Below are 27914 nucleotides of genomic sequence, written 5' to 3'. Positions count from 1 at the left end.
CCACACCCGTACTAACGTTTGTCTTTTAATTGACATGACTGAATTGACCACGTCCAAGTAAGTACAATTAAAACTTCCAACTAATTCATTTTCATTATTGCAGTTTTCCATAAACATGTCATACACCAAATGCTTTATTTTTTTTAATTCAGGAATAACAGATGTATAATAATTATTAAACTCACTAGCAATTAAATATTCATTACCACTAACATCAACTAAATTACCATTATTCTTATAGTGACAAGAGAACTCCTTTTGTTTTTAACAATGCCTTTAATAACATTCCAGTATTTCCTGGAGTCACCTTTACAATTGTCAATCAATGAAGAATAATAATCCAATTTTGCTCTCCTAATTTGCCCAGTTACATACCTTGAAAGATTATTATACTCTTTTCTTAATGCTAAATTAAATCTATTTTTACAGTATTCCTTATATAAGCAATTTTTTCCTATTGATTATTTGTACCAAGTTATCTGTGACCCATACATTCCTCTTTCTACATTTACTATTTAATTTCTTTAACGTACAAGAAGACACATAACATTTATTATAAATTTTGTAAAAATTTGATACACATAAATCTACATCATCTACATTGTAAACATCATTCCAACTAGCTAGTTGCAACTGCCTTCTTAACATTTTGTAGTCTACCAATCTGCAGTATTTTGGTCGTTCAGTAACATTGAATAACTTAGATATAGATATATACAGAGCATAATGATCAGTAATGTTAAGCTCAACAACGTTACAGTCAACATTTAAATGGTATTGAATTTCTTAAAAGGACATGATCTATACAGGTTTCGCTGTTATTAACCACTCTAGTTGGAATGTTAATTAAACTTTTAAATCCAAAAGCTGAAATTAAATTAAGATAGTTTTTTGTTGAATTATTATCTTTCAATAAACATACATTTCATATCCCCCGTGATAATTGTAGGATTACTTGTTTTACTCAAAATGTTTTTCAAAATCGGCCTGAAACTGATTAAAAGTGAATTTACACTGCCTGTATACTCCGAACACAGTTAACTGAAGATTGTTATTGTTGTGCAAGACACTGACCACGACACTTATTACCTCAGCTGTGGGCAGTAGAATCAGCTGATAAGAGTATCGCATTGTTTGACTCAACATACACACAGACACCACCTGCCTGCCCATCCCGGTCTTGGTTGTAGCAACATGTCATAACCGGGCAATTGATATTTATCCTCCCTCTCCACTCTTAATCCAGACTTCCGTTAATATAATTAAATAATATGTTTCTTTTAAATTTTGTAGGTAAATGCATAGTTCATCATAATGTTTTCTTAAACTACGAATATTTAAAACAAAAATTCCAAAATTAACAAGTTCATTACATACAGAATTACTTTGCATGAAAATTGAGTATTATATACTTTTTGGCTACTCAGTCACACAACATCGTTTACGACGCTGTTTCCTTGGAATTTACGTTCAGTAGCCCATTAACTTGATCCAGCGATGTAATACGAAATTGCTCTATCACCTTCATACTTTTTTAACGAATATTTTACCCTCCTTGGTCCAGACATACTTCCAGCCATGTTCTCTCAACTTCTTTGCGTTATAGAGCAGGTTCTTATTGAAGGGGGTAAGATGTTCATTAATGTACACATTAGTTAATGGGACATTCCTATCAAAGTCAGTTGATTTCACTTTCGATTGTTTAGCTTTATTAATAAACAAATCTCGGGTCCGTCTGTTGGAGAACTGAACAACTATAGGCTTGGGGCCTACCTCACTAACACCTGTGCTAACAAAATTGTGCATGCTGCGGTGTAGAGGATGTTACACATATAACCCTCTCTGCACACAATAGACAGTTACTGTGCTAACAAAATTGTGTATGCTGCGGTGTAGAGGATGTTACACATATAACCCTCTCTGCACACAATAGACAGTTACTGTGCTAACAAAATTGTGTATGCTGCGGTGTAGAGGATGTTACACATATAACCCTCTCTGCACACAATAGACAGTTACTGTGCTAACAAAATTGGCACAACAGCATTGCGAAACACGACCTTGGTGATGATTAGTATCGCTTGGTCAAATTTCCCAGTCAGATGTTAACTGGAAGCACTTCCACTCTAGTAACACGGCCAACTGTACTCATTGTTACAATTGTTTTATTGTGGTAAAATACCGATAGGGCCAAGAGTAATCAGTTTCTTCAATAAATACGCTGTAATTTGAGCTGAGCGCTGAAACATTGTGTTTATGTTTAACTGTCTATACACACGACATGCCGAGAACGACCTGAACTACGGGCTTGATATTTTGTATAAAGCTTCATTTCTATATAGGCAATAACGAGTTCTATGATAATGCATGTCACTACATTTGATTGGACTGAGCGTTAGCGAAGCTGGAAACATTGTGTTTATATTTAACTGTCTATATACACGACATGCCGAGAACGACCTGAACTACGGGCTTGATATTTTGTATAAAGCTTCATTTCTATATAAACAATAACGAATTCTATGATGATGCATGTCACTCCATATCTTTTTATTGCCGTGCGGATGTAAATATTTTCTTTTTTTTATGATCTTCTGAATATCTGTCTGCAGGACATCCCAAAAATGAAAAGAGCATACTTGTATACTTTGCTTGGTACTTCAGTAAAGCCTTGTAAGGTACACGTAGCATGGCGTGCTCTTGCCTTGTTTTAAAAGAGCTTACAGGTAATGATGTTGAAGGTAAGATTGGAATTCAAAATAATTACTCTTTTGTAATAAAGTAATGTAGTGTCCCAAGATTGCACGATAGTTCCCACGGATGCTTTGTCCTATGGTAATCCAATTCCGTCACTTGAGGAATTGAGATGATCAATTGGATGATCAAGCTCTGGGCGGATGGCGGACAAAGATCGGGACGGACATTGTTTAACACAGAATTAGTCAAGGCTCTCCTCAGACTTCCGACGAACTTAATTGCATTTCGTGGTCGACCTGTGCCAAAAGAAAGCCGAATAGCGTACACAAGTGGGTGGTCCAGCTATAATTACGTATCCGGCACCGTAGATTTAGGGCGTTACGTTCCGACCGGTGGTCTTGAGACATACATCGTGTCTAGCCTCTGGGGAGACGTAAGGTCGTAAAGCAGTGGGAGCTCCTCGGGCTGGGATTGTTGTGGCAACACTGTCTGTTGTCACGTGCAGCAAACTCCTCATTATTGCGAGAGGATTAGATAGTTACAAAAAAGGATTAACATTTTTACAGATTAAAATTACATTATACTTTAAACAAATATTTCTGATTCTTCAAACTTATTACTAATCTTTCCATTCTAGTGCCACGTGTAATAGTAAGAACACTGTAATGGTTTTGAAACGTTCTCCTTTACAATGCCAAACAACGCCGAAGTGCGAAGTTGTATTTTAAATGTCCAAAAGTTCGCGTTAACAAAGCTATGAATATTTCATTCTAATCTAAAGTGCCACGTGTAATAGTAAGAACACTGTAATGGTTTTGAAACGTTCTCCTTTACAATGCAAAACAACGCCGAAGTGCGAAGTTGTATTTTAAATGTCCAAAAGTTCGCGTTAACAAAGCTATGAATATTTCCATTCTAATCTAAAGTGCCACGTGTAATAGTAAGAACACTGTAATGGTTTTGAAACGTTCTCCTTTACAATGCAAAACAACGCCGAAGTGCGAAGTTGTATTTTAAATGTCCAAAAGTTCGCGTTAACAAAGCTATGAATATTTCATTCAGAGTTCATTTCCATAATGGGAGCGAATAGGATGTGAATACAAAGTTAAAGCAAGCTACCCAGTACTTTCTGCATTATAATAACTAACGCGTTATTGGTAATTAAACATAAATGGTGACAAATTAAAATTGTAATTAATACATATACTTTTAAAGAATGAACTAATCAAAATAATGTTTAAAACCTCATAAGAACGATTTATTATACAAATTATCTTTCAAATTGTATCTGACTACTGCTGAGAAGCTATTGTGGTGAATACAATGGGAACTGAGTTTCCGGTTTCACTGTAGTTTGACCTTTTAGTTAAACCTGAAAGGAATTGTTAACGTATATCTGTTATCCATACTATAATTTTACCATTACTATTTCCAAGATTATGTTTCGGTTTAACCATTAACTTATTATCATTAACTATTTTTTCACAAGCTAAAAGTAAGAGATTAATCGACTTAATTAGTTAATGATCTAACAATTCTCAATGTAACTAAAGTGCTACGAAAATATTGTTGGTCGTAGGCAATATGGGTTAACAAATAGAAATCATCGTGTAAGATGTTTAACCTCGCTAATTCCAAATGATTGACTTTCAATTGTTTACTCCGCCCACATAATCTCCATTATGTTGCCTATCATATAAAAAGATCATTATCTCCTTCACGCTTGAGGGACATCTTCTGGGAAGACTAAATGACTAGTCTTCCTTTAACAGAAAGTTAATCCTGACCAACATTCTTCCAGTCCTTTGATCCTTAATAGCCTCCCTCAACCCTACTACCCTGACCGAAATTCCCCCACTCCTTAAATCCTGATAAACCTTCCTTCGATTCTTCCTGATAAATGTTCCTCCAGTCCTACTATCCTGCAAACTTCCCTTCAGTCCTTGCATTCTGGCAAAATTTTCTTCAGACCCAAAGTTCTGACCAGCCTTTTTACAGTTCTAGAATCTACAGCCTTTCTTCAATACAAGATTCCTAAATGAATGGAAACAATGATTAATGATACTCGTAAAAGCGGAATCCACATATTTGTATTGCATAATTGCCACCCTTGTATTAAATATTTGTGTACAACTTCCTGTATCATGAGATCTGTTAATAATGGTTTCATCTACCGACGTCATAATCTACGTAAGGTTGTACGATATGATATCACATGTATCACGCGACGGAACTCTACTCGAACATTAGTGACTGTAATTACTCCTACAGAATGTGCAACATTAAAGATAAAGGTACTTGAACTCAGAGACGGTATTACGAAACAACGTAATCTCCTGTTCGTGTTTATTATCCTAGCCATGAATGCGTGAAGCAGGATAGGCCTTGAACCGACATCAGACGCGCCATTGTCTCACTCGAAGCTCGACGGAGATTGTCGTCTGATCCGACCGATCGGGAATAGAACATCGGGAAAGTCTGTGAGCACAAACACTGTGTAATTAACTGTTTGGTTCCAAGTACATATGTTTAACCCAAAAAGAGTTTTATCTGTTACATCTATGAGCGAGATAAAAAGTGTAATTGTCGACGGTTATTGATGGGAATCATAGGTAAATTAGGAGGTTTTTACTCCGATAAATATACGGTTCTATAGTTCGACAATGTAGTCTACATTTCTCGGAGTGTCTGAAAGGGATTACTACAGGCACAGATATGTAATCTGCTATATATATATATATATATATATATATATATATATATATTTATTTATTTATAAAACTTGTTAGTAATTTTGTAGTATTGGAACCACCGTTTAGTCGCTCAACTCGAGTTTATTGCAACCCAGTCCCGCCTATTACATGTTACTACATGTAACGTTATTACACGTAAATGTTAGATACCTGTTACATGTTGGTTGATACAACCCAGTCCCTCCTATTACATGTTACTACTACATGTAACGTTATTACACGTAAATGTTAGATGCCTGTTACATGTTGGTTGATACAACCCAGTCCCTCCTATTACATGTTACTACATGTAACGTTATTACATGTAAATGTTAGATGCCTGTTACATGTTGGTTGATACAACCAAGGCTACTTACTCATTTAGCCATCTATGTCTGTTCTACGAGTATCTTACAAAGTGAAAAAGTCCTTGAATACATTTAATGCTGCATGGGATAAAAAAAACACACACAATTCAGAATAATAAGCTTTCAATATTTTTCAGTACACCAATTTAATTAGTAGATTGGACAGGCAGTTATATTTTTAGTTATTATGATTATTATCTGAATCAACATTGACTTTATTCGCAAATTTGCGGCTAACCAAGGAATAAAGGTGTTCGGTTATTAGGGATTAAAATAAATGTAATAATAAATATAAAGTTAAATTACATTCTATTTATCAAAGACAGTGCACAAATAGCAGCTCTTTAGATATTTAAGTTGGTTCATCAACAGCTTTTTGTTGCATTATAAGAGACGTCTGAAACATTACCTCGCGCGCAATTTAAGTTTTTCAGTGCGCTAACCTCACAGTAGAAGTAAATTCAAAACACAGAATTTTTATGAAAAGTTGAGAGTATTATATATGGGTTATATTGGTTTCTCCTAATGTTGAACACTGCCTTTCATTACGGCGCAATTGTCTGTAGGTGCTGGAGATCGTATTTCCGACCTCGGCTTGGTCTCATTCTTAAATGATGAATACTATTTCTTCTATAAGATCAAAAGTGGTTGTTTTTTGGTGCGCAATAGAGTTTCGAGGTTAGCGGACTGAAAAACTTATATTGCGCTCCAGTTGATTTTTCAGAACTCTCTATAAGGAAACGAAAAGCAATCAATTTATGGACCAACGTAAGTATAAAAAACAGCTGTTGTTTGTGGAGTATGATAAAAATGTGATTATTAATATACTTTTGGAACATCTTGAGGCTAATAAAACGGAACTGTATTCTTTAGTATAAACAGTTTAAATTCGTCTAGTTACTATCTCAGCATTAGCTTTATTACTCTCATTGAATTATGTGAATTCCGTAACCAATCTTGAAATATACGTTTGCATTACAAAGCCGTGTAGCGAACTCGTATTCTGTAAGTAGAAAACGAGGAAAAGGAAAGTGCATAGGAAAGTACTAGGGCGGTGACAGATCCGGCCAGGTCCAACATCCTTTTACTGGTAAAAGTGAGCAAGCAAATTGGGAGAAACTGGAGGGACTGGGCGCGTCCTCTATTACAAACGCCTTTTACCGCAATCATCGACTAAAACGATGAGGAAACCATCGCATGATCGAACAGAATCACGAGTACCGTATCAGCAAGGGACCTACTTTCCCGGCTTCTGATCAGCACTACCGTGGAGTGGCGTGGTGTGTCCGCAGGTGTCTGGAGGAATCTGCGGCCATCTGGCGGTGCTGACGCAACGTAGGAAAACTGTTGTGCTGACGGGTGTCTTGCCTCACGTGATAACCACTGTGGGAAATAAGTCTTCTCTCTTCATTCCGATATGATGTCTCGGACACAGACTGACGTAACAATAATCCTTGTCCATATCTCCGTGATGAACTCTTCGACATTACCCAGACTGTATAGTATGCACATGTACTGTGTAACAATGTTCAGCGTACGGTATAGTTCTTGTAACAGTGATGTGAGTACATGAGCACCCCAAGAACAAAGTGGTTAACGCACTGTCGATTATCAATGTGCCTACTGCGAAGTTTTGCATCTAAAAGTCAAGCAGCCGAGAGTCTGTATGATCACAAAACCCAGTTTTTAGCAATCAACAGAGAAATTTTTCTGATAATTAAATTGATCATCATCACAAAGGTTAAAAATATAAAATAATTTTGTCTCAGTTAATATTTTTCTTAGCTCCATACAGTCAGCGTCAGCAGACTATACAGACCCCTTTAAGTTTCTTAGTCTAATTGTCTGGCGTTGATACAACTATTATATGTGTCTGACGGTCGGCTTTAACAGTATCTAGCAAGGAAAATTGTAATCAGAGAAAAACTTTTTCGTTTCATATTTTATCTCTTTCGATGCGCTTCTATATCAACCTCTACCAGTATTGCGGTAAAGATAGATTACTCTTAGGGTTGATTCCTCTATAGATTACAAACCCTAGGTTGTGTGCATACAATGCTGATTGGCTGTCTTCTCCTAGTCTATAACATTTCTTAACACTAGTTACAGCAGTATGGGTCTTCACGGGTTATTTAAAAAGTAACAAAAAAACTATTACATTCCCTTTTAGTTTTAGATCCAAAACTAAACAGTCTAAACAAAATAGAGCCGTATTCTAAGTGCACTTCACAAGAGAATTAATAAATAGATAATCATTAAGATTAATGTGAAGTGTAATTTTCAATAGGTCAAAACAGTCAACGTCAGTAACATTACGAACACCAGCTCGGTACTAACCTGCAGCCACTTCTCGTCGACCTCGGTAGTGACGCAACAACTGACAACAATGCTTGCAGTAGTTCGTGTCTCAGAGACGTCACTTGGTGTAACAATACCGTCATCTCGTAAAGTACAGAGCCGTAGATGAGATGTGAGGTAATGTCGGTTTTACGACACAAAACAGTGGGAATAAGTGACGAAAGTGGATGAAAGCTTCCCTACTTACTTATCCACAGCGACAGTCGTACGCCATTTTAAAAGATATCAAAGATAACTGGACTGGTTGATGAGAAGCGTTATCAGCAATTTTATAAAGTCATTAAATTCTGTAAGCACTACACTTTCCAGGCATGTTGGCGATAAGTCACTGCTACTTAGTTGTCGATGTAAACATTAATATATTAATATTAGTGTCCATTGAAACAAAACAACAGAAAGAAGACAATACTTCAAACAGGGGAAACCTCGAGAATTTAGGTGTAGAGAGTAAAGTACTTTCCACAATCTAATAATAGAACATTACATCTTTTTACAGTTTCTTCAGATGATTAGGATGTCAACAACAACACAGTGTTTATTAAGGTAGTATAACTTCAATTTATGCGAAACAAAAGCAGGTCTTCGGCGTAGAATAAACAGAAATAACACGTCATAAAGAAACAGCAAAGCAACTGATTCTTTGCGGGACAGTGATGATAGCGTACTGCACACGCAGCGAGTCTCACGCACGTAGAGAGTAGAGTAGTCTGGTGTGTGGCAGTTGGCAGAACTGTGTCAATGGCGAACATTCACCTGTAAAACATAACCTCAAAGAGCTGTGCATCTGTCGCACTTGCTTTGCGGTCGTTTCCCCCAGCCGGAGTAAATCGGCAGGGACTGGGAATGTGGATCGTGCATGTCACACAGGATTCCCCAATCAACATTGTATAGCCACTGTCCACCCGGACAGAACATTAACAAACAACGGTACAACATACTGTGGTGTCCCTTTAAACACACTCCTAACAGGGATCCTCATCGAAGACAGTATGAAAATCTTCCTAATGAAATCATCAACCCTAACTCAAAATAGACAGTCGTCAATACTTTCAGCTGAATATAAGCTTGTTGAGATTCTCACGCTGGATAACATTGAATTTGCACGAAAAGAACATGAATAATTCCCATTACATTTTTGATGTATGACATGATTGAAGGAGGTATCTGCCAACTTTACGGGAATGCCGTCATGCATTATTCTTTCTGAAGAGAGCATGAAAAACCCTCTCTCTAAAATCTGGATTAAATTAACCTCGCTTATGGACTATTTACTACGGATCTGTGCGAGAAATGTGGACTAAATCACTTCACAGTTCAATGCACTGTCGCTGTCGTGAACACAATTGCACAAACTAGTGATCACACACAAGCCATCAACTGGCCATCAACAAGATTATGTGAAATACGATGGAAGGGAGCTAATACAGATGTACAGTGCCATACGTAGGAGACTACATCGTATCCGTTACTGTGCCCAGACGTCTCATAACGAGCAAATGTACAGGGAACATATTAACGAGATAAAATTGCCACACCCGCACACAATGAGGTTATACTGGAACTTTTAACATTGAAAGGGTTAGACCTGATAAAGGGAGCTAATACAGATGTACAGTGCCATACGTAGGAGACTACAGCGTATCCGTTACTGTGCCCCATACGTCTCATAACGAGCAAATGTACAGGGAACATATTAACGAGATAAAATAACCACACCCGCACACAATGAGGTTATACTGGAACTTTTAACATTGAAAGGGTTAGACCTGATAAAGGGAGCTAATACAGATGTACAGTGCCATACGTAGGAGACTACAGCGTATCCGTTACTGTGCCCAGACGTCTCATAACGAGCAAATGTACGGGGAACATATTAACGAGATAAAATTTCCACAGACGTCTCATAACGAGCAAATATACAGGGAACATATTAACGAGATAAAATTGCCACACCCGCACACAATGAGGTTATACTGGAACTTTTAACATTGAAAGGGTTAGACCTGATAAGGGGAGCTAATACAGATGTACAGTGCCATACGTAGGACACTACAGCGTATCCGTTACTGTGCCCAGACGTCTCATCACGAGCAAATGTACAGGGAACATATTAACGAGATAAAATAACCACACACCCGCACACAATGAGGTTATACTGGAACTTTCAACATTGAAAGGGTTAGACCTGATAAGGGGAGCTAATACAGATGTACAGTGCCATACGTAGGAGACTACAGCGTATCCGTTACTGTGCCCAGACGTCTCATCACGAGCAAATGTACAGGGAACATATTAACGAGATAAAATTGCCACACCCGCACACAATGAGGTTATACTGGAACTTTTAACATTGAAAGGGTTAGACCTGATAAGGGGAGCTAATACAGATGTACAGTGCCATACGTAGGACACTACAGCGTATCCGTTACTGTGCCCAGACGTCTCATAACGAGCAAATGTACAGGGAACATATTAACGAGATAAAATTGCCACACCCGCACACAATGAGGTTATACTGGAACTTTTAACATTGAAAGGGTTAGACCTGATAAGGGGAGCTAATACAGATGTACAGTGCCATACGTAGGACACTACAGCGTATCCGTTACTGTGCCCAGACGTCTCATAACGAGCAAATGTACAGGGAACATATTAACGAGATAAAATTGCCACACCCGCACACAATGAGGTTATACTGGAACTTTTAACATTGAAAGGGTTAGACCTGATAAGGGGAGCTAATACAGATGTACAGTGCCATACGTAGGACACTACGGCGTATCCGTTACTGTGCCCAGACGTCTCATAACGAGCAAATGTACAGGGAACATATTAACGAGATAAAATTGCCACACCCGCACACAATGAGGTTATACTGGAACTTTTAACATTGAAAGGGTTAGACCTGATAAGGGGAGCTAATACAGATGTACAGTGCCATACGTAGGACACTACAGCGTATCCGTTACTGTGCCCAGACGTCTCATAACGAGCAAATGTACAGGGAACATATTAACGAGATAAAATTTGCCACACCCGCACACAATGAGGTTATACTGGAACTTTTAACATTGAAAGGGTTAGACCTGATAAAGGGAGCTAATACAGATGTACAGTGCCATACGTAGGAGACTACAGCGTATCCGTTACTGTGCCCAGACGTCTCATAACGAGCAAATGTACAGGGAACATATTAACGAGATAAAATTGCCACACACCCGCACACAATGAGGTTATACTGGAACTTTTAACATTGAAAGGGTTAGACCTGATAAAGGGAGCTAATACAGATGTACAGTGCCATACGTAGGAGACTACAGCGTATCCGTTACTGTGCCCAGATGTCTCATAACGAGCAAATGTACAGGGAACATATTAACGAGATAAAATTGCCACACCCGCACACAATGAGGTTATACTGGAACTTTTAACATTGAAAGGGTTAGACCTGATAAGGGGAGCTAATACAGATGTACAGTGCCATACGTAGGACACTACAGCGTATCCGTTACTGTGCCCAGACGTCTCATAACGAGCAAATGTACAGGGAACATATTAACGAGATAAAATTGCCACACCCGCACGCAATGAGGTTATACTGGAACTTTTAACATTGAAAGGGTTAGACCTGATAAGGGGAGCTAATACAGATGTACAGTGCCATACGTAGGACACTACAGCGTATCCGTTACTGTGCCCAGACGTCTCATCACGAGCAAATGTACAGGGAACATATTAACGAGATAAAATTGCCACACCCGCACACAATGAGGTTATACTGGAACTTTTAACATTGAAAGGGTTAGACCTGATAAGGGGAGCTAATACAGATGTACAGTGCCATACGTAGGACACTACAGCGTATCCGTTACTGTGCCCAGACGTCTCATCACGAGCAAATGTACAGGGAACATATTAACGAGATAAAATTGCCACACCCGCACACAATGAGGTTATACTGGAACTTTTAACATTGAAAGGGTTAGACCTGATAAAGGGAGCTAATACAGATGTACAGTGTCCATACGTAGGACACTACAGCGTATCCGTTACTGTGCCCAGACGTCTCATCACGAGCAAATGTACAGGGAACATATTAACGAGATAAAATTGCCACACCCGCACACAATGAGGTTATACTGGAACTTTTAACATTGAAAGGGTTAGACCTGATAAGGGGAGCTAATACAGATGTACAGTGCCATACGTAGGACACTACAGCGTATCCGTTACTGTGCCCAGACGTCTCATAACGAGCAAATGTACAGGGAACATATTAACGAGATAAAATTGCCACACCCGCACACAATGAGGTTATACTGGAACTTTTAACATTGAAAGGGTTAGACCTGATAAGGGGAGCTAATACAGATGTACAGTGCCATACGTAGGAGACTACAGCGTATCCGTTACTGTGCCCAGACGTCTCATAACGAGCAAATGTACAGGGAACATATTAACGAGATAAAATTGCCACACCCGCACACAATGAGGTTATACTGGAACTTTTAACATTGAAAGGGTTAGACCTGATAAGGGGAGCTAATACAGATGTACAGTGCCATACGTAGGAGACTACAGCGTATCCGTTACTGTGCCCAGACGTCTCATAACGAGCAAATGTACAGGGAACATATTAACGAGATAAAATTGCCACACCCGCACACAATGAGGTTATACTGGAACTTTTAACATTGAAAGGGTTAGACCTGATAAGGGGAGCTAATACAGATGTACAGTGCCATACGTAGGAGACTACAGCGTATCCGTTACTGTGCCCAGACGTCTCATAACGAGCAAATGTACAGGGAACATATTAACGAGATAAAATTGCCACACCCGCACACAATGAGGTTATACTGGAACTTTTAACATTGAAAGGGTTAGACCTGATAAGGGGAGCTAATACAGATGTACAGTGCCATACGTAGGAGACTACAGCGTATCCGTTACTGTGCCCAAACAGACGTCTCATAACGAGCAAATGTACAGGGAACATATTAACGAGATAAAATTGCCACACCCGCACACAATGAGGTTATACTGGATCGTTCAACATTTAAGAGGTTAGATAAGGGGTTGAAGAAGAGGCGACAGAATACGTTGAAAGTAGATTAATATCTAAGTAACCGTCGATTGCGGTTCTTAATAGGGACAACGACATCTGTTTCCATTGTCACACACCGACCGAATTTTTTTGCATTAGAGTGCAAAGTTCCAGCAGAGTTTCAGGGGCATGCTCTGGAATGTATATCCAGGTATGTGTCAGGTTAATTCTGGGTGCGAATATGCTCCAATAAATATTTTTTCATCCCGTATTTTAAATGTCCTTTCCTGTAGATTTAAATTATATTTTTGTGGTGAAGTAAATAAATTAACTTTATCCCTATTTATGCTTATGCGAAATACCTCTACCGTTATTTTTGTTTAATGGAAATGCTTTTCTTAATATATCACTGGTGTACTCGTATTTCGGAGGAAGCAGACATTCTTAGAACACTTAGGGAATACTTGGGGGGGGGGACTCCTCTCTCTTCCGGGGCCCGAGTACACGATTGATCATTATCTTGTGCACTCCACAAGTTATATCACGGTAGGTCTAGTAAGGTCGACAGTGGAACTGTCTAAAATTCTCTATCATAAACTACTTTTTAACAAAAACCCCTATCAATCGAAGTTCGGCCGGCGTAATTAGAATCCAACAGTCCTTGAATTACATCGATGATTTGTTGAGAATCCACAAATCTACAAGACACATTTACGTTCGAACAACAATCGAAATTACCCTTAAATCTTACTCGGAATGTTGTTTCGACATGACTGCTCATTTTACAACTTTCTGACTGCTGCTAAACGCGGCAAACTAGATTTAATGGTCGTAATCAGCTCTAGAACTGTGTCAGCGGCAGTAAAAACACAACATCTACAGCTACGGCAAACATAACCTCCGACGACAAGGCCGTACATGTACAGCCATGTTCCAGTGTTTACTGTGCAGGAACGACGTCTGATAGAATACACGTAGAAACAGAAATACTCGCCAAGCCAATTACTGACCTTCGCCGAAGTTTGATTCTATCGGAAACGTATATGTTCTTTATAGCAATTAATATTAAAGAAAAGTATAAGTGTTATATGTCATTTAATCTTAGGATTAATATTGTATATGTTACGTAATAGTATAGCTTTAATTTTACTGTTTGATTCTTCTCAGAAATGTGACATGTGCAGTTAAATATAAGGCTGAAAGTGAAAAAACTCTACATTTTTGTATCATTAGTATATTCAATTATCTATTCTATACATAATTAGTTGACATGTGCAGTTAAATATAAGGCTGAAAGTGAAAAAACTCTACATTTTTGTATCATTAGTATATTCAATTATCTATTATATACATAATTAGTTAATTTTTTGAAATCGTTTTAATGTAATTTTCACCATGAGTACAATTACAACTGCATCCTATACTTGATTTTTTTGTCATTCTTAACAGAATTTGAATTTTACAGCCATTAATTAGAAGGATCAATTTGTTATTCCTGACACACCAATACAACTTGTATTAGGAAAGTAACCTTACAGTTTATACCAAGCAGAGATCACTTCTGGCTGGTTTATACCTTCCAGTTGAACCCACCACTGGGCACAGCAAAAACCGATGTGTCACTTAAATCTGCGCAACGTTATGGATGTCCAGGAACGGCACATCACTAGCCGCAAATGTTGAGATTCTGGAGCTCAGGGGCAATTTGATAGCTCTAGTCTACTGTGGGAGATGATTGTTGGAGTTGGTGGGGTTTGTTCCCTAACCTCAGAGGTGCTTGCTAGCCTCAACAAGGGTGTGCCACCCCTTGCCTGCTTTGACTGGAGAGGCTGGTTCAGATCTGCCCTCCCCTTCTTCCGGGGGGACATGATTTTGAGACTAGTGCCCTAATTCTCCTCATGGATCTCGATACGAGGCGGCCCCTACTCCCTAACCTTACCCATCCTGAATATACTGTCACTCCGGAAGCAGCGCAAAGGTTCTTACAGGACTAAGTGCAATTTATAAGCTTCTTGTCCTAAGAGAACAAAAAAAACCTTACAGTTTAGATTACATATTTTTTATAAGGAATATAGTTCAATTGTTTTTTTTTTATATTTTATTTTCACTTATCTTTATTCAGAAAACAGGTAGGTAAATAGATTTCATGTTATGTCTCCTTACTCCAGTGGTGTAGCCAAGCAATTATTTCGGAGGTGGGGCCATAGCACAGTAGGGTCTGTTATAACCACCAGAAAAATAGGATCCGGGTGTGATCTCTCAGGAATAAAGAATATATGTTATAATGCTTAAACACAGCTTGTAGGCATTAAGTTATTGTAAGAAACCCTGTACTAATTCAAAGTTAATACTGAACAAACAAACATTTCAAAAACAACACTTTATTCAAAATAGAATGACAATTTGGTTCAAACATCTTAAGCAAACAAGTAAGTTTCTCAGTTGAACTAACAAACGATTCTCTCATCCCTGATATTTCCCTTTCGTCAAGTACCTCGTCTGCTGTTATGGAAACTGGGTGATGAATGAACTGAAAGTAGAGCTAATTCCCTAAGTCGATCATTTTCCATGGAATTCTTAAGGTATGTCTTTATCCTCTTCAGTGACACAAATGATCTCTCAACATCAGATGTAGATACTGGCAAAGTTGCGGGAGCCCGCAAAAAGTAGTTTATGTTAGGGTAAAATAGATGATCGCAGCTTTCCACGATGGTCATAATTTGTCGTGTAAATCTTACCATTGTCTACACCACATTAGGTACTCAGATTCAATACTTTATTGTGATTCTCTGCTTTCATAGAATAGTGTTCGAGTAGGGTTCGTTTTGAGCTCCTTTGTTATTCTTCACCTGCACGTAAGAGGCAGGTGAAACGGAGTTAAACTGAACATTCGCGTTGAATCAGCCCTTCCCACCATAGCTGCGTTATGTGTAGAAGGCGCGGTTGCTCCACCGTGCTTTGCGATCGTGTCAGTCAACATCGTAGTGCACTCAACTGTGCACCTGATGAGACAATGAGAATACATCTTCACCTAGATTGCACTAAGTTTGCAGTCGCTGATGTAGAAACGATGCGGTGGAGGGGGGGGGTTCGCTTTGACCTTCTTTGTTCTTCGTCACCTTCGACTACTTTTGGATTCCTTCAGAAGAACATGTCTCCAGATTTCAGGAGTCACGTCTGCAAAATCATCAGATTTCAGATACTGCACGTAAGAGGAAGGTGAACTGCACTTCTCACCTGAGATGCGTTGTGTGTACAAGGAAGTATCTAGCTGCTTACTTGTGCAAGTATCTTCAAAGAGATACGGGACATTCTATATAATATTGATTCGGGCTACTGCAAACATCGGTTGTATGGCAAACTACAAGAGCACACTCCTCTAGAGTTCAAACTACAAGATCATACTCCTCTACAGTTCAATGGCGACATTGATACAGTTCCAATACGTTTCATAATCCTCCTCCTAATATCTCCCAAATTTGGCTCCCTCGGTTTGCTGTATTTTTCTAGATATAAAAACGTTGCTAACTGAGAAGACAATTTATTGAAATTAACAAATTATTGATACCAATGCCAGCCTATATTGCGGAATTGGACTAATTCTACTCGCCTACTACTCGAATGGGAGCATCGCACTCACATGAGTGTATAATCCCAATAAAACATATTGAAAAACAAATATTATTCATCATGAAAATGTAATTGATTTTCTTTCTTAATTTACCTAACAAACTAACTTCGTATAAGGGGATCTAAACGGAATAAAATGGATCTATTCAAAATGTATGAAGTAATGTTTATACAGAGATAAGTACTCTATTGGAACTAATGTTGGTTTTTGAACTTTTCTTTTTCTTGTCAATAATATAATACAGTTCAGATAAAAACCATCTATCGTGTAAAACAGAACTTTGTGCAGTAGGCCTACCTAGGAGAGATTAATCTAACCTCAACAAACTGTTAGCGTAGCCCTTGTACCTGACGTAACTAATTACATTTAGTACGAACTGAGTTGCTAACGATAACACGACATTCAGCCGTATGTTGTACACTTGTACCTGACGTAACTACTTACATTTAGTACGAACTGAGTTGCTAACGATAACACGACATTCAGCCGTATGTTGTACACTTGTACCTGACGTAACTACTTACATTTAGTACGAACTGAGTTGCTAACGATAACACGACATTCAGCCGTATGTTGTACACTTGTACCTGACGTAACTACTTACATTTAGTACGAACTGAGTTGCTAACGATAACACGACATTCAGCCGTATGTTGTACACTTGTACCTGACGTAACTAATTACATTTAGTACGAACTGAGTTGCTAACGATAACACGACATTCAGCCGTATGTTGTACACTTGTACCTGACGTAACTAATTACATTTAGTACGAACTGAGTTGCTAACGATAACACGACATTCAGCCGTATGTTGTACACTTGTGTTTGACGAGGTGTATAACAGTCAGTTTAGGTCACTACGGCCAAATCCCGACACCAGAATAGCCGCGGAGGCTATAGTGGTAGCCGCCTACACGACCGAAAATAACAACAACGCCAGCCGATTTCCTTTTTGATTTATAAAACAACTCAACATTCTCCTTAATTAAAACTACAGCGTGAAAACGAGTAATTGGACAGTACGTTGAGTGACACTCGTTTTATTGCTGACAATAACCTGTTTTTAAACACTACACGAATATATGAGTGCTACATGCCAGTCAACTGTACGAGGCAATGTAGTGTATATTTCGTATCTAATCTAGTTTAGATGCTGAACAATTATACTTAACAACACACTCTCCGCACTACTTCAGGGAAGTTTATCTACATACGGTGAGCTACACTCGATTGGAACAATGGGTTGTATTTGTTGTTTCTTCATTCATCGACAGTTTTTAATCTCTTCGAGGCCGTAGGAAGCAACTTCAAAAGTGATAAAAGCAAATCCGGTTAAAGATCATACAAAACATCGATCCCCATTTCCAAGGAAATAAATTTCTGGTTATTGTCTACCGAATTGCAGCCTTGTACTCTTCAATAAAGAATTTGAGGGGGTGAGACAAACTGGTCTTTGCAGTAAGACCTACCCCAATATATAAATTTTAGAACTTTACGGGGTAAAATATACAAGAAGAAAACTTGTTTCCTATTACTCTATATAAAATACTTGGTGTTTATTATTCTTAGAATATTTCTATTTTAAATGTAAATTTAAAGAATAAACTGCCAGCGGCTGGACAAATTTCATTTCTGTCTATTTGTCCGTCCGCACGACGTCTCGAGAACGAATTGATCTGTAGACTTATATAGTGGTACATATCCTCCATGGTATTCAGTTGAGCGTTAGCACAGGCTAAGACTAAGGTGATATCTCCAGAACGAAATGAGCTAACATTTTGTATATTTTCCTTAGCTATCAGTAAGGGTTCTGAAGACACTCTTCTTCTGCCTGCGCGTCTGTTTCCGCTGGGTACCTCAAGAACGAATCAAGGTGAACTTGAAATTTTTGAAGTAACTTCATTTCGACATCGGCAACGTCGTGTTTGACGATAACATGTCACTCTATGGTCTCAATAACAAGCATTCTGAATCACACAACGTCTAGTAGTAACAGAGACAATTGTTAACAGTGTCAGAAAATATAAAAACATTTCACAAAATAAATTAGAGAAATTTTAATTTTGTTTTATAGTAACAATAAGTGATTTAAATGTGAAACTTTTTTACAATATTTTTACACGTTATACAACTGTGCATTCCTTGCCATCATCCTAAAACCTTTGTAACGTGGTCATGCAAATCTTTCCTTGGGTTTGTACACTTTTACGGGTCCGTTGTTAATAATTTTTGGGATTGAGTTTATTTTTTAAATGTATTTCTATCATATTTAAAAAGTCGTTAAAAGCAGAATATAGGTCCTTTATATCCTTGATAAAATTCTCTATGATCTTTAACAAAAATGTCTAACATCTTTGAAGAGTACCAAGTTACTCACATTAGCACAATCTCAATTTCTTGACTCGTGATAAAAACCAAAGAGCGTACACCGTCGACTCAGTTACAAGACTCAATTTTCCCGTCATTACCAATCAATAACAGCCACACCGGAGCGGCGACTCGTGTTTCATAGTCAAGGGTTTGGTCGAGTCGAGGCCTGCACTATCGGCACCAGCTTATCAGCCACCGGTGATTGGTTTCTTATCAATGTTTGCACCGGTTGTCTCCTCGTTATCGCTTACAAGTTGATTTACTTCGGTAATTGAGTTTTTGTACTCTCTGAATGTGCATTATGCAATATATTAACTGACGAAGTTACTTTCCAACACTGAGTTATTAAAACTAAACGATTCGCCAATAAATATTTGAAATTGTACACTAACGTCCACAGTAGTAATATTAATTATTCTTACTTCAATAACTGGAGTATTGTGAAAGTGAAACGCTCTATAAAAATCAACCAACGAAACTCAAGAATCCATTAAAGTTTCAGCAACCCAGCAACTTTAAACAATCTCAACGAAGGTAATAGAATTGCGCCAGTAAAAACCACACAGAATTAAATTATACGTTGGAGAAGACTCTTATTTAAACACACTTCGGGGACATTCTTGTTTCGTGTGACACTTTTCATCTCACACGCTATACTTAGAAATCAAATATGATTTGTTATAGATTATCGTTAAAAATACCAAAATAGCATCAGGGAGAAAGATATAATCTTAGTAGAACAATACGTTTACAGTACATGAAATTTCATTCCCGATAACAATATAAATTATCAACTAACTGAGGCAATAAAAACAGCAATAACTACGCTATATATTACCTATCTATATCAGTTTCCCTATATCAACTTAAGTTATACTTGTTTCTATCTTTAAATTATTTAACTAATTATGTAGGTTACTACTTTATAACACTATCATTTTACATTATGAGGAATACTGATTTCGCCCAAAAATATATTCATAAAAGACCCAAAACAGGGAGTTAGTTACATAGATTTTGGCAGTTCGCTTGCCAATTATCCTCAAACTTCTTAATGTATTTTGGATTGAAAATGAAAGCACGATACTTTTATTGAATAGCAATAGTATTCATTGGATATTAAAATTTTTGTGGTTTCAAGCTTAGTTTTTTCATTATAGATAAGTTTGATCCCTCTGTTAAAGGTTTAAACCTCCTACATAGGTATGAAAACAATTTAATTAAATAAAAAATAAGACGATACACGGAAATGGTTACTCTGTTGGCTATTTCTGAAAAAACGGAATAATAATAATATTATTATTACAATAGTTGCTTACCTTAAAATGTCAACAATTTAATTTATTTTCCCATGCCAGTTTAATTTTGGAGGAATAATAATGTTACACCACAATTTATTAACAATAAATTTTTAAGAAAAGAAAAACACGTTTTGTTAAAAATGTGAAATGGTATTTAAGGCATTTTGGCGGGAGCCGAGCAGACACTCGCGCACTACGTGGACATCTCTCTACGACCGCACTTCGAGCTGAACTGAAGCTAAGCGAGCAGCAACAATCAACACTTCCCCTCCACTAACAATACCCCCTCCCCTCACACAACAATGGCCTCCCCTCCAGGGGGAAGCCGCGCCGGAACCACAACACAGGTGTGTGTCCGTCACCTTGGCACAATTTTGCTACCCCTGCCGGGGCCTCGCCCCTCGTAATCGGCAGTAATGTCTGGTGTCGGCTGTACTTCATTATCCAAACCCGGTTCTAGCAATACATTTCTGTTCAATTTTGGTTTAAAATTTGTAGATTTGAGGGATTTTTCTGGGAGAACAAAACTGTCCCACGCTATATTTTGACTGTTATAACGGACTGTTCCAAAGCGCATATTTATGCCAATTACATCAACATACCGGAAAGTAGTTTCTTGTAAAATTGAATATAATATTATCGAGGAAAATCTGCAACCTCAACAACAATATGGTTGTTAACGATCGTATTATACCTACTCTAAGATGTAGATGACATGTATTTTACATAGAGATGTATACTACTTGAAAAATTAAAACAAACCACTGGGGTCTCGTCACATCTACAGCCTTGGTCGACCTGGATACCGACCTCCTAGCATTGAAACAAGCACTCGTATATACAGTAGTAGTGTACAGGTCGTCACACACTGATACTTTTGCTAGTGTAATACAGTAGTATCTTAAGTATCTTAAAATATTGATACAGCGACTTTTCAGTTTTGGAAAAGGTATTAGAACAGTAGAACCCACATATAAGATGATACGCAAACCCACATTGGGATATGATACTGTTAAAGGGATGAAGTCACGCTAAGAACTCTAATAGAGAATCTGGACTGTTTGTTAACGGTTAGTTTTGTCTGGAATCCTACACACACGTAGACAGCAAAAGGTGCTTCAGTTTTACCGACAGTGACAGTGCCTTACACAGCATTACATTTGGAATATAAATATGGAGACATACGTTATACGTATATATATTATAGATCGTAAACATTTTCTACCGAATAAAGTAGGTCTAATTAGCAATGTCGTGTAGATTGTCTTGAGATTTAGTTTGAAGTATCTTCTAAGTGTTTTGGTTTAAACCCTGTCGAAACACTGCCACACAGCTAAATTTGGACTAACATCTGGTGCCTTACGATGATTATACATACCGGGTCCGAAACTTTTCAAGAACTTAATTGTATGAGCAATTTTAAGGCGGCTTGTTCCTGAAACCTTAAATGGTAGCTATGAAACCAGTCCCGTAAACGTAAGAACTAAAATTTGCCCTCTAAAATCTCCAATTTTCCTTCCTCATATTTGTCAAAATCACGATCAAGCCTAACGCCAATCGATGTTAACAATAATCGACTGTTCATGTTTGTGTTGAAGATTTTAGTAACAAATAATATAAAGTTTCATAAAAATGTGAAACAATTTGATTTAATGACTTGAAACGTTCCATAATTTTATCTAACGTTATGACTTGTTTTTAAATAGCAACATTGTTTCTGAGTTAATATTTTATGAAGGTTTTAGTGTGTTTCTAATGGTGTAATCTTATCTTACTCTACGTCAGTGTAAAGCCATTCTGAGGATTTGAGATATTTCTAATTGGATATTATATTCATATAACTTATATGATACTTATTTACAAAGAATACTCTTACAGGAGTATGACCAAGACTGACGCTGAATAATTTGTAAGAATATCAGAATATGAGACATTTTAATCGTTATATATTACTACATTAGATCTTGTAACGAATAACGAGGCAAATGTCCAAAATCTTGTTATTCTTACAAGATCGAGTTGGTGTCTAAGAGAAGAGTAAGCTGGTGTGATGACGTCAGCTTAGGCAAGTGGGATCGTTGCGGGAACCGAGGATAGGTCAGGGGACCTTCCGGTATCCTTAGAATTGGTTATATAACGTTGGCACAGCTTTGCAATTCTCAAGCCATTAAAGCACTGTAGACAATCTCAAATGAATAAAAATTAACTAAATAACTCAAAATTTCATCAGAAGTATTGCATAAAATCATTGGAAAACCCTGAGTAATTAAAATTCTTGTTTTTGAATTATGAATAAGGGAATTTTAAATATATAAGTAGTTTGAGTTAAAAAAAACTAAAAAATATAAAATAGTGTTAAAATACATCGTATAAGCCACACGGTGATTACCTGATTACTTGCTTCGTCTCGTACCTGAAACAAAATAGACAAATGTTAAAATACTTGCTTTATTTGCAAAAACTATATATGAAAATATGACTTTTATGACATCTTGCTGGGTTTGTGCTTCAATCTTGGACCACAGTGGTGCTATAATATATTAAAATTGTGATGTAATATATTCGTATTTACAATTTGTAACACGTATGAAAAATTTTATATATAATCTTATTCCCACTCAATAATTTGAAACAAAGACAAATTTCGACTTAGGATTCAAAATCCAAAGTTTTAAAACTGCATTACCTAATTACTGAAACCAGCTTTATTGTGTGTGTGTAAAGGCATAAGAAAGTAGCATAATCAGTGTTCTTTTGGGGTAACTTTTTAAATAACAATTTTTTTTAGACAGAGCTCTTTAAGATACCATTTCAAAACATAAGAATACATTAAAGTATACTTTGATTATTCTACGAGGAGTTCTGTGATTTATAGAATATTTTGGGGCGCCTTAGGCCTATAGTATGGCAAAACATTTTTTGGTATAAGGTAAAAAATGTTTACAATTGTATATGAAATTATTAGATAGAATAGCATGCCATTTAAGCAAAGAATATTCAATTTTTTAAGAAATATAAAAAAAAATGGTAGTATTCTAAAAGTATATTTAAAGAAAAGTAATTTCCTAATTACTCTCTAAAACTACGTATCTCATATGCATGGAAAAATCACATTTTTAGTTTCAGATGTTTTTATATGAGCTTGATTACAAAACTATCTCAATTTCATACTTGAAACGTATTTCGATATAGAGATATATAGAAATGAGTTTTTATTTTTTCTGTACCTAGGAAAGTTATTTTAGAGGAATCTAGCTTTTGTCGAAAGAAAACTAGATTTCACATGTGGCTGTTATTTCTAATGTTAAATTCAAGATGCATTATTAGTTGAGATGTGTAATTTACAAAACACTGATGGGACAATAAATCTCAATATTGCCATGTTAATATAATCGTAACACTTTCAAACATTTAGAAACGACATAATCTTGACACCTTACAAGGCACTAAAATTGTATTATATACATTTCTTTACCAAATGTAAACTTGAACATTTAATTCTAAATTATGTTTAATCATATTCGTTTATAACGGTTAAATTTTATAATATACAGTGTGTTCCAAATTTTATGCACACTAAAAGATCATGTAAACTATAGGTGATACAGCAAAGATTAAATGAACAAAGTGGTGTGTAACAAGACCAACAAATCATTGTGGTTACGTTAACTGTTGTGTGGTTGTGTCGTTCACTCGCTACTCTCGAAAAACTGTTTTAGTCAAAATTTGAAACTGTTACAACTCTCTTATTAGTACCTACATTAAAATTTGTTTACATAAAATTTGCATGAAATTTTTCCTTGTTTTTACAGTTCCAAACTATCTAGCAGGAGTTGTAGGGTTCAAGTCAATTTTTAAAACACACAACCCATTTTTTAAAACAAAAGAAAGTAGATTTTACTGATTTCAAAAATACCATGTATGTTACGTTTTCCTTGTAGGGTTCGTTAAATAATTAATAAAAACTCGTTTTTTGTATGTTTGTTTGAAGGGAATTTGTGTTATACTATTCGGTTGGTTGGTAAATCTGACTGGTATCTCACTGCACATAATGTTGGAATCAGCTGTTTAATGAGTGTTACTGACATTTTTGTGGCTGTTTAGTATGTTGGATACAAATTGTATCATATTTTACTATGTTGTGAAAACACATATCCGTATAATAGAATAACTTAATTACATTTCAACATAACTTCACAAGTCCCTAAGGTCATTAATACACTGGGGTATCGTTATATGGAAGTTGCGTTATATAGAAAGTGATCCCACCCAAAGTAGTCAAGTGGAGACAGATCTGGCGATCTTGGTGGCCACTCGATACTTCCTCTTCTGCCTATCAAGCGATTTGGAAAAATATTGTTTAAATACTCGCGAACATGCAAGCCATAGTGTGGAGGTGCTCCATCCTGCTGTAACCAAACTTCATTACAGTGTTAGGTTCCTACTTGGATAACTGAATAAAACAGACTTTGTAACATTTCCTGGTATACTTCGGCATTAAGATTTCCATCAATAAAAAGGGCCCAACAAAGTGATTCCTCACAATGCCAAGCCAAACGTGTAATTTTTCAGTGTGCTGGTTATGCCGTTCTCTCTTCCAATGAGGGTTAACATCAGACCAATAACTAGCATGTGTCTGTTAACGTTACTGTTTAACATGAAAGTTTATTCATCTGAGAAAGCAATGTCGTTCTCACATCCAATGAGGGTTAACATCAGCCCAATAACTAGCATGTGTCTGTTAACGTTACTGTTTAACATGAAAGTTTATTCATCTGAGAAAGCAATGTCGTTCTCACATCCAATGAGGGTTAACATCAGCCCAATAACTAGCATGTGTCTGTTAACGTTACTGTTTAACATGAAAGTTTATTCATCTGAGAAAGCAATGTCGTTCTCACATCCAATGAGGGTTAACATCAGCCCAATAACTAGCATGTGTCTGTTACCGTTACCGTTTAACATGAAAGTTTATTCATCTGAGAAAGCAATGTCGTTCTCACATCCAATGAGGGTTAACATCAGCCCAATAACTAGCATGTGTCTGTTACCGTTACCGTTTAACATGAAAGTTTATTCATCTGAGAAAGCAATGTCGTTCTCACATCCAATGAGGGTTAACATCAGCCCAATAACTAGCATGTGTCTGTTACCGTTACCGTTTAACATGAAAGTTTATTCATCTGAGAAAGCAATGTCGTTCTCACATCCAATGAGGGTTAACATCAGCCCAATAACTAGCATGTGTCTGTTAACGTTACCGTTTAACATGAAAGTTTATTCATCTGAGAAAGCAATGTCGTTCTCACATCCAATGAGGGTTAACATCAGCCCAATAACTAGCATGTGTCTGTTAACGTTACTGTTTAACATGAAAGTTTATTCATCTGAGAAAGCAATGTCGTTCTCACATCCAATGAGGGTTAACATCAGCCCAATAACTAGCATGTGTCTGTTAACGTTACCGTTTAACATGAAAGTTTATTCATCTGAGAAAGCAATGTCGTTCTCACATCCAATGAGGGTTAACATCAGCCCAATAACTAGCATGTGTCTGTTACCGTTACCGTTTAACATGAAAGTTTATTCATCTGAGAAAGCAATGTCGTTCTCACATCCAATGAGGGTTAACATCAGCCCAATAACTAGCATGTGTCTGTTACCGTTACCGTTTAACATGAAAGTTTATTCATCTGAGAAAGCAATGTCGTTCTCACATCCAATGAGGGTTAACATCAGCCCAATAACTAGCATGTGTCTGTTACCGTTACCGTTTAACATGAAAGTTTATTCATCTGAGAAAGCAATGTCGTTCTCACATCCAATGAGGGTTAACATCAGCCCAATAACTAGCATGTGTCTGTTACCGTTACCGTTTAACATGAAAGTTTATTCATCTGAGAAAGCAATGTCGTTCTCACATCCAATGAGGGTTAACATCAGCCCAATAACTAGCATGTGTCTGTTAGTTAGTGTTACATGAAAGTTTATTCATCTGAGCAATGTCGTTCTCACATCCAATGTTAACATCAGCCCAATAACTAGCATGTGTCTGTTACCGTTACCGTTTAACATGAAAGTTTATTCATCTGAGAAAGCAATGTCGTTCTCACATCCAATGAGGGTTAACATCAGCCCAATAACTAGCATGTGTCTGTTACCGTTACCGTTTAACATGAAAGTTTATTCATCTGAGAAAGCAATGTCGTTCTCACATCCAATGAGGGTTAACATCAGCCCAATAACTAGCATGTGTCTGTTAACGTTACTGTTTAACATGAAAGTTTATTCATCTGAGAAAGCAATGTCGTTCTCACATCCAATGAGGGTTAACATCAGCCCAATAACTAGCATGTGTCTGTTAACGTTACCGTTTAACATGAAAGTTTATTCATCTGAGAAAGCAATGTCGTTCTCACATCCAATGAGGGTTAACATCAGCCCAATAACTAGCATGTGTCTGTTACCGTTACCGTTTAACATGAAAGTTTATTCATCTGAGAAAGCAATGTCGTTCTCACATCCAATGAGGGTTAACATCAGCCCAATAACTAGCATGTGTCTGTTACCGTTACTGTTTAACATGAAAGTTTATTCATCTGAGAAAGCAATGTCGTTCTCACATCCAATGAGGGTTAACATCAGCCCAATAACTAGCATGTGTCTGTTAACGTTACTGTTTAACATGAAAGTTTATTCATCTGAGAAAGCAATGTCGTTCTCACATCCAATGAGGGTTAACATCAGCCCAATAACTAGCATGTGTCTGTTACCGTTACCGTTTAACATGAAAGTTTATTCATCTGAGAAAGCAATGTCGTTCTCACATCCAATGAGGGTTAACATCAGCCCAATAACTAGCATGTGTCTGTTAACGTTACCGTTTAACATGAAAGTTTATTCATCTGAGAAAGCAATGTCGTTCTCACATCCAATGAGGGTTAACATCAGCCCAATAACTAGCATGTGTCTGTTAACGTTACTGTTTAACATGAAAGTTTATTCATCTGAGAAAGCAATGTCGTTCTCACATCCAATGAGGGTTAACATCAGCCCAATAACTAGCATGTGTCTGTTAACGTTACTGTTTAACATGAAAGTTTATTCATCTGAGAAAGCAATGTCGTTCTCACATCCAATGAGGGTTAACATCAGCCCAATAACTAGCATGTGTCTGTTACCGTTACCGTTTAACATGAAAGTTTATTCATCTGAGAAAGCAATGTCGTTCTCACATCCAATGAGGGTTAACATCAGCCCAATAACTAGCATGTGTCTGTTAACGTTACTGTTTAACATGAAAGTTTATTCATCTGAGAAAGCAATGTCGTTCTCACATCCAATGAGGGTTAACATCAGCCCAATAACTAGCATGTGTCTGTTACCGTTACCGTTTAACATGAAAGTT

At 37.1% G+C, this 27914-nt stretch overlaps 1 protein-coding gene across 4 annotated transcripts in view; it reads right to left on the bottom strand.

Annotated features, from left to right (window-relative positions):
- The window catches only part of LOC124356546, a 290056-nt gene that overhangs the window by 188867 nt on the left and 73275 nt on the right, over nt 1-27914 (bottom strand). For 3 of the 4 annotated variants that reach the window (XM_046807610.1, XM_046807609.1, XM_046807613.1), the window contains exon 2: nt 22896-22919. The exons of the other annotated variant lie outside the window; for it this stretch is intronic. In XM_046807610.1, coding sequence (XP_046663566.1) covers nt 22896-22919 — 24 coding nt within the window. The remainder of the gene's footprint in view (nt 1-22895; nt 22920-27914) is intronic. 4 annotated transcript variants of the gene reach the window in all.

The sequence above is a fragment of the Homalodisca vitripennis genome, chromosome 3 (assembly GCF_021130785.1).
Source record: "Homalodisca vitripennis isolate AUS2020 chromosome 3, UT_GWSS_2.1, whole genome shotgun sequence".
NCBI classification, from domain to species: Eukaryota; Metazoa; Arthropoda; class Insecta; order Hemiptera; family Cicadellidae; genus Homalodisca; species Homalodisca vitripennis.
The sequence above is the reverse complement of the archived record's forward strand: the minus strand, read 5'-3'. Positions and strand labels throughout refer to the sequence as shown.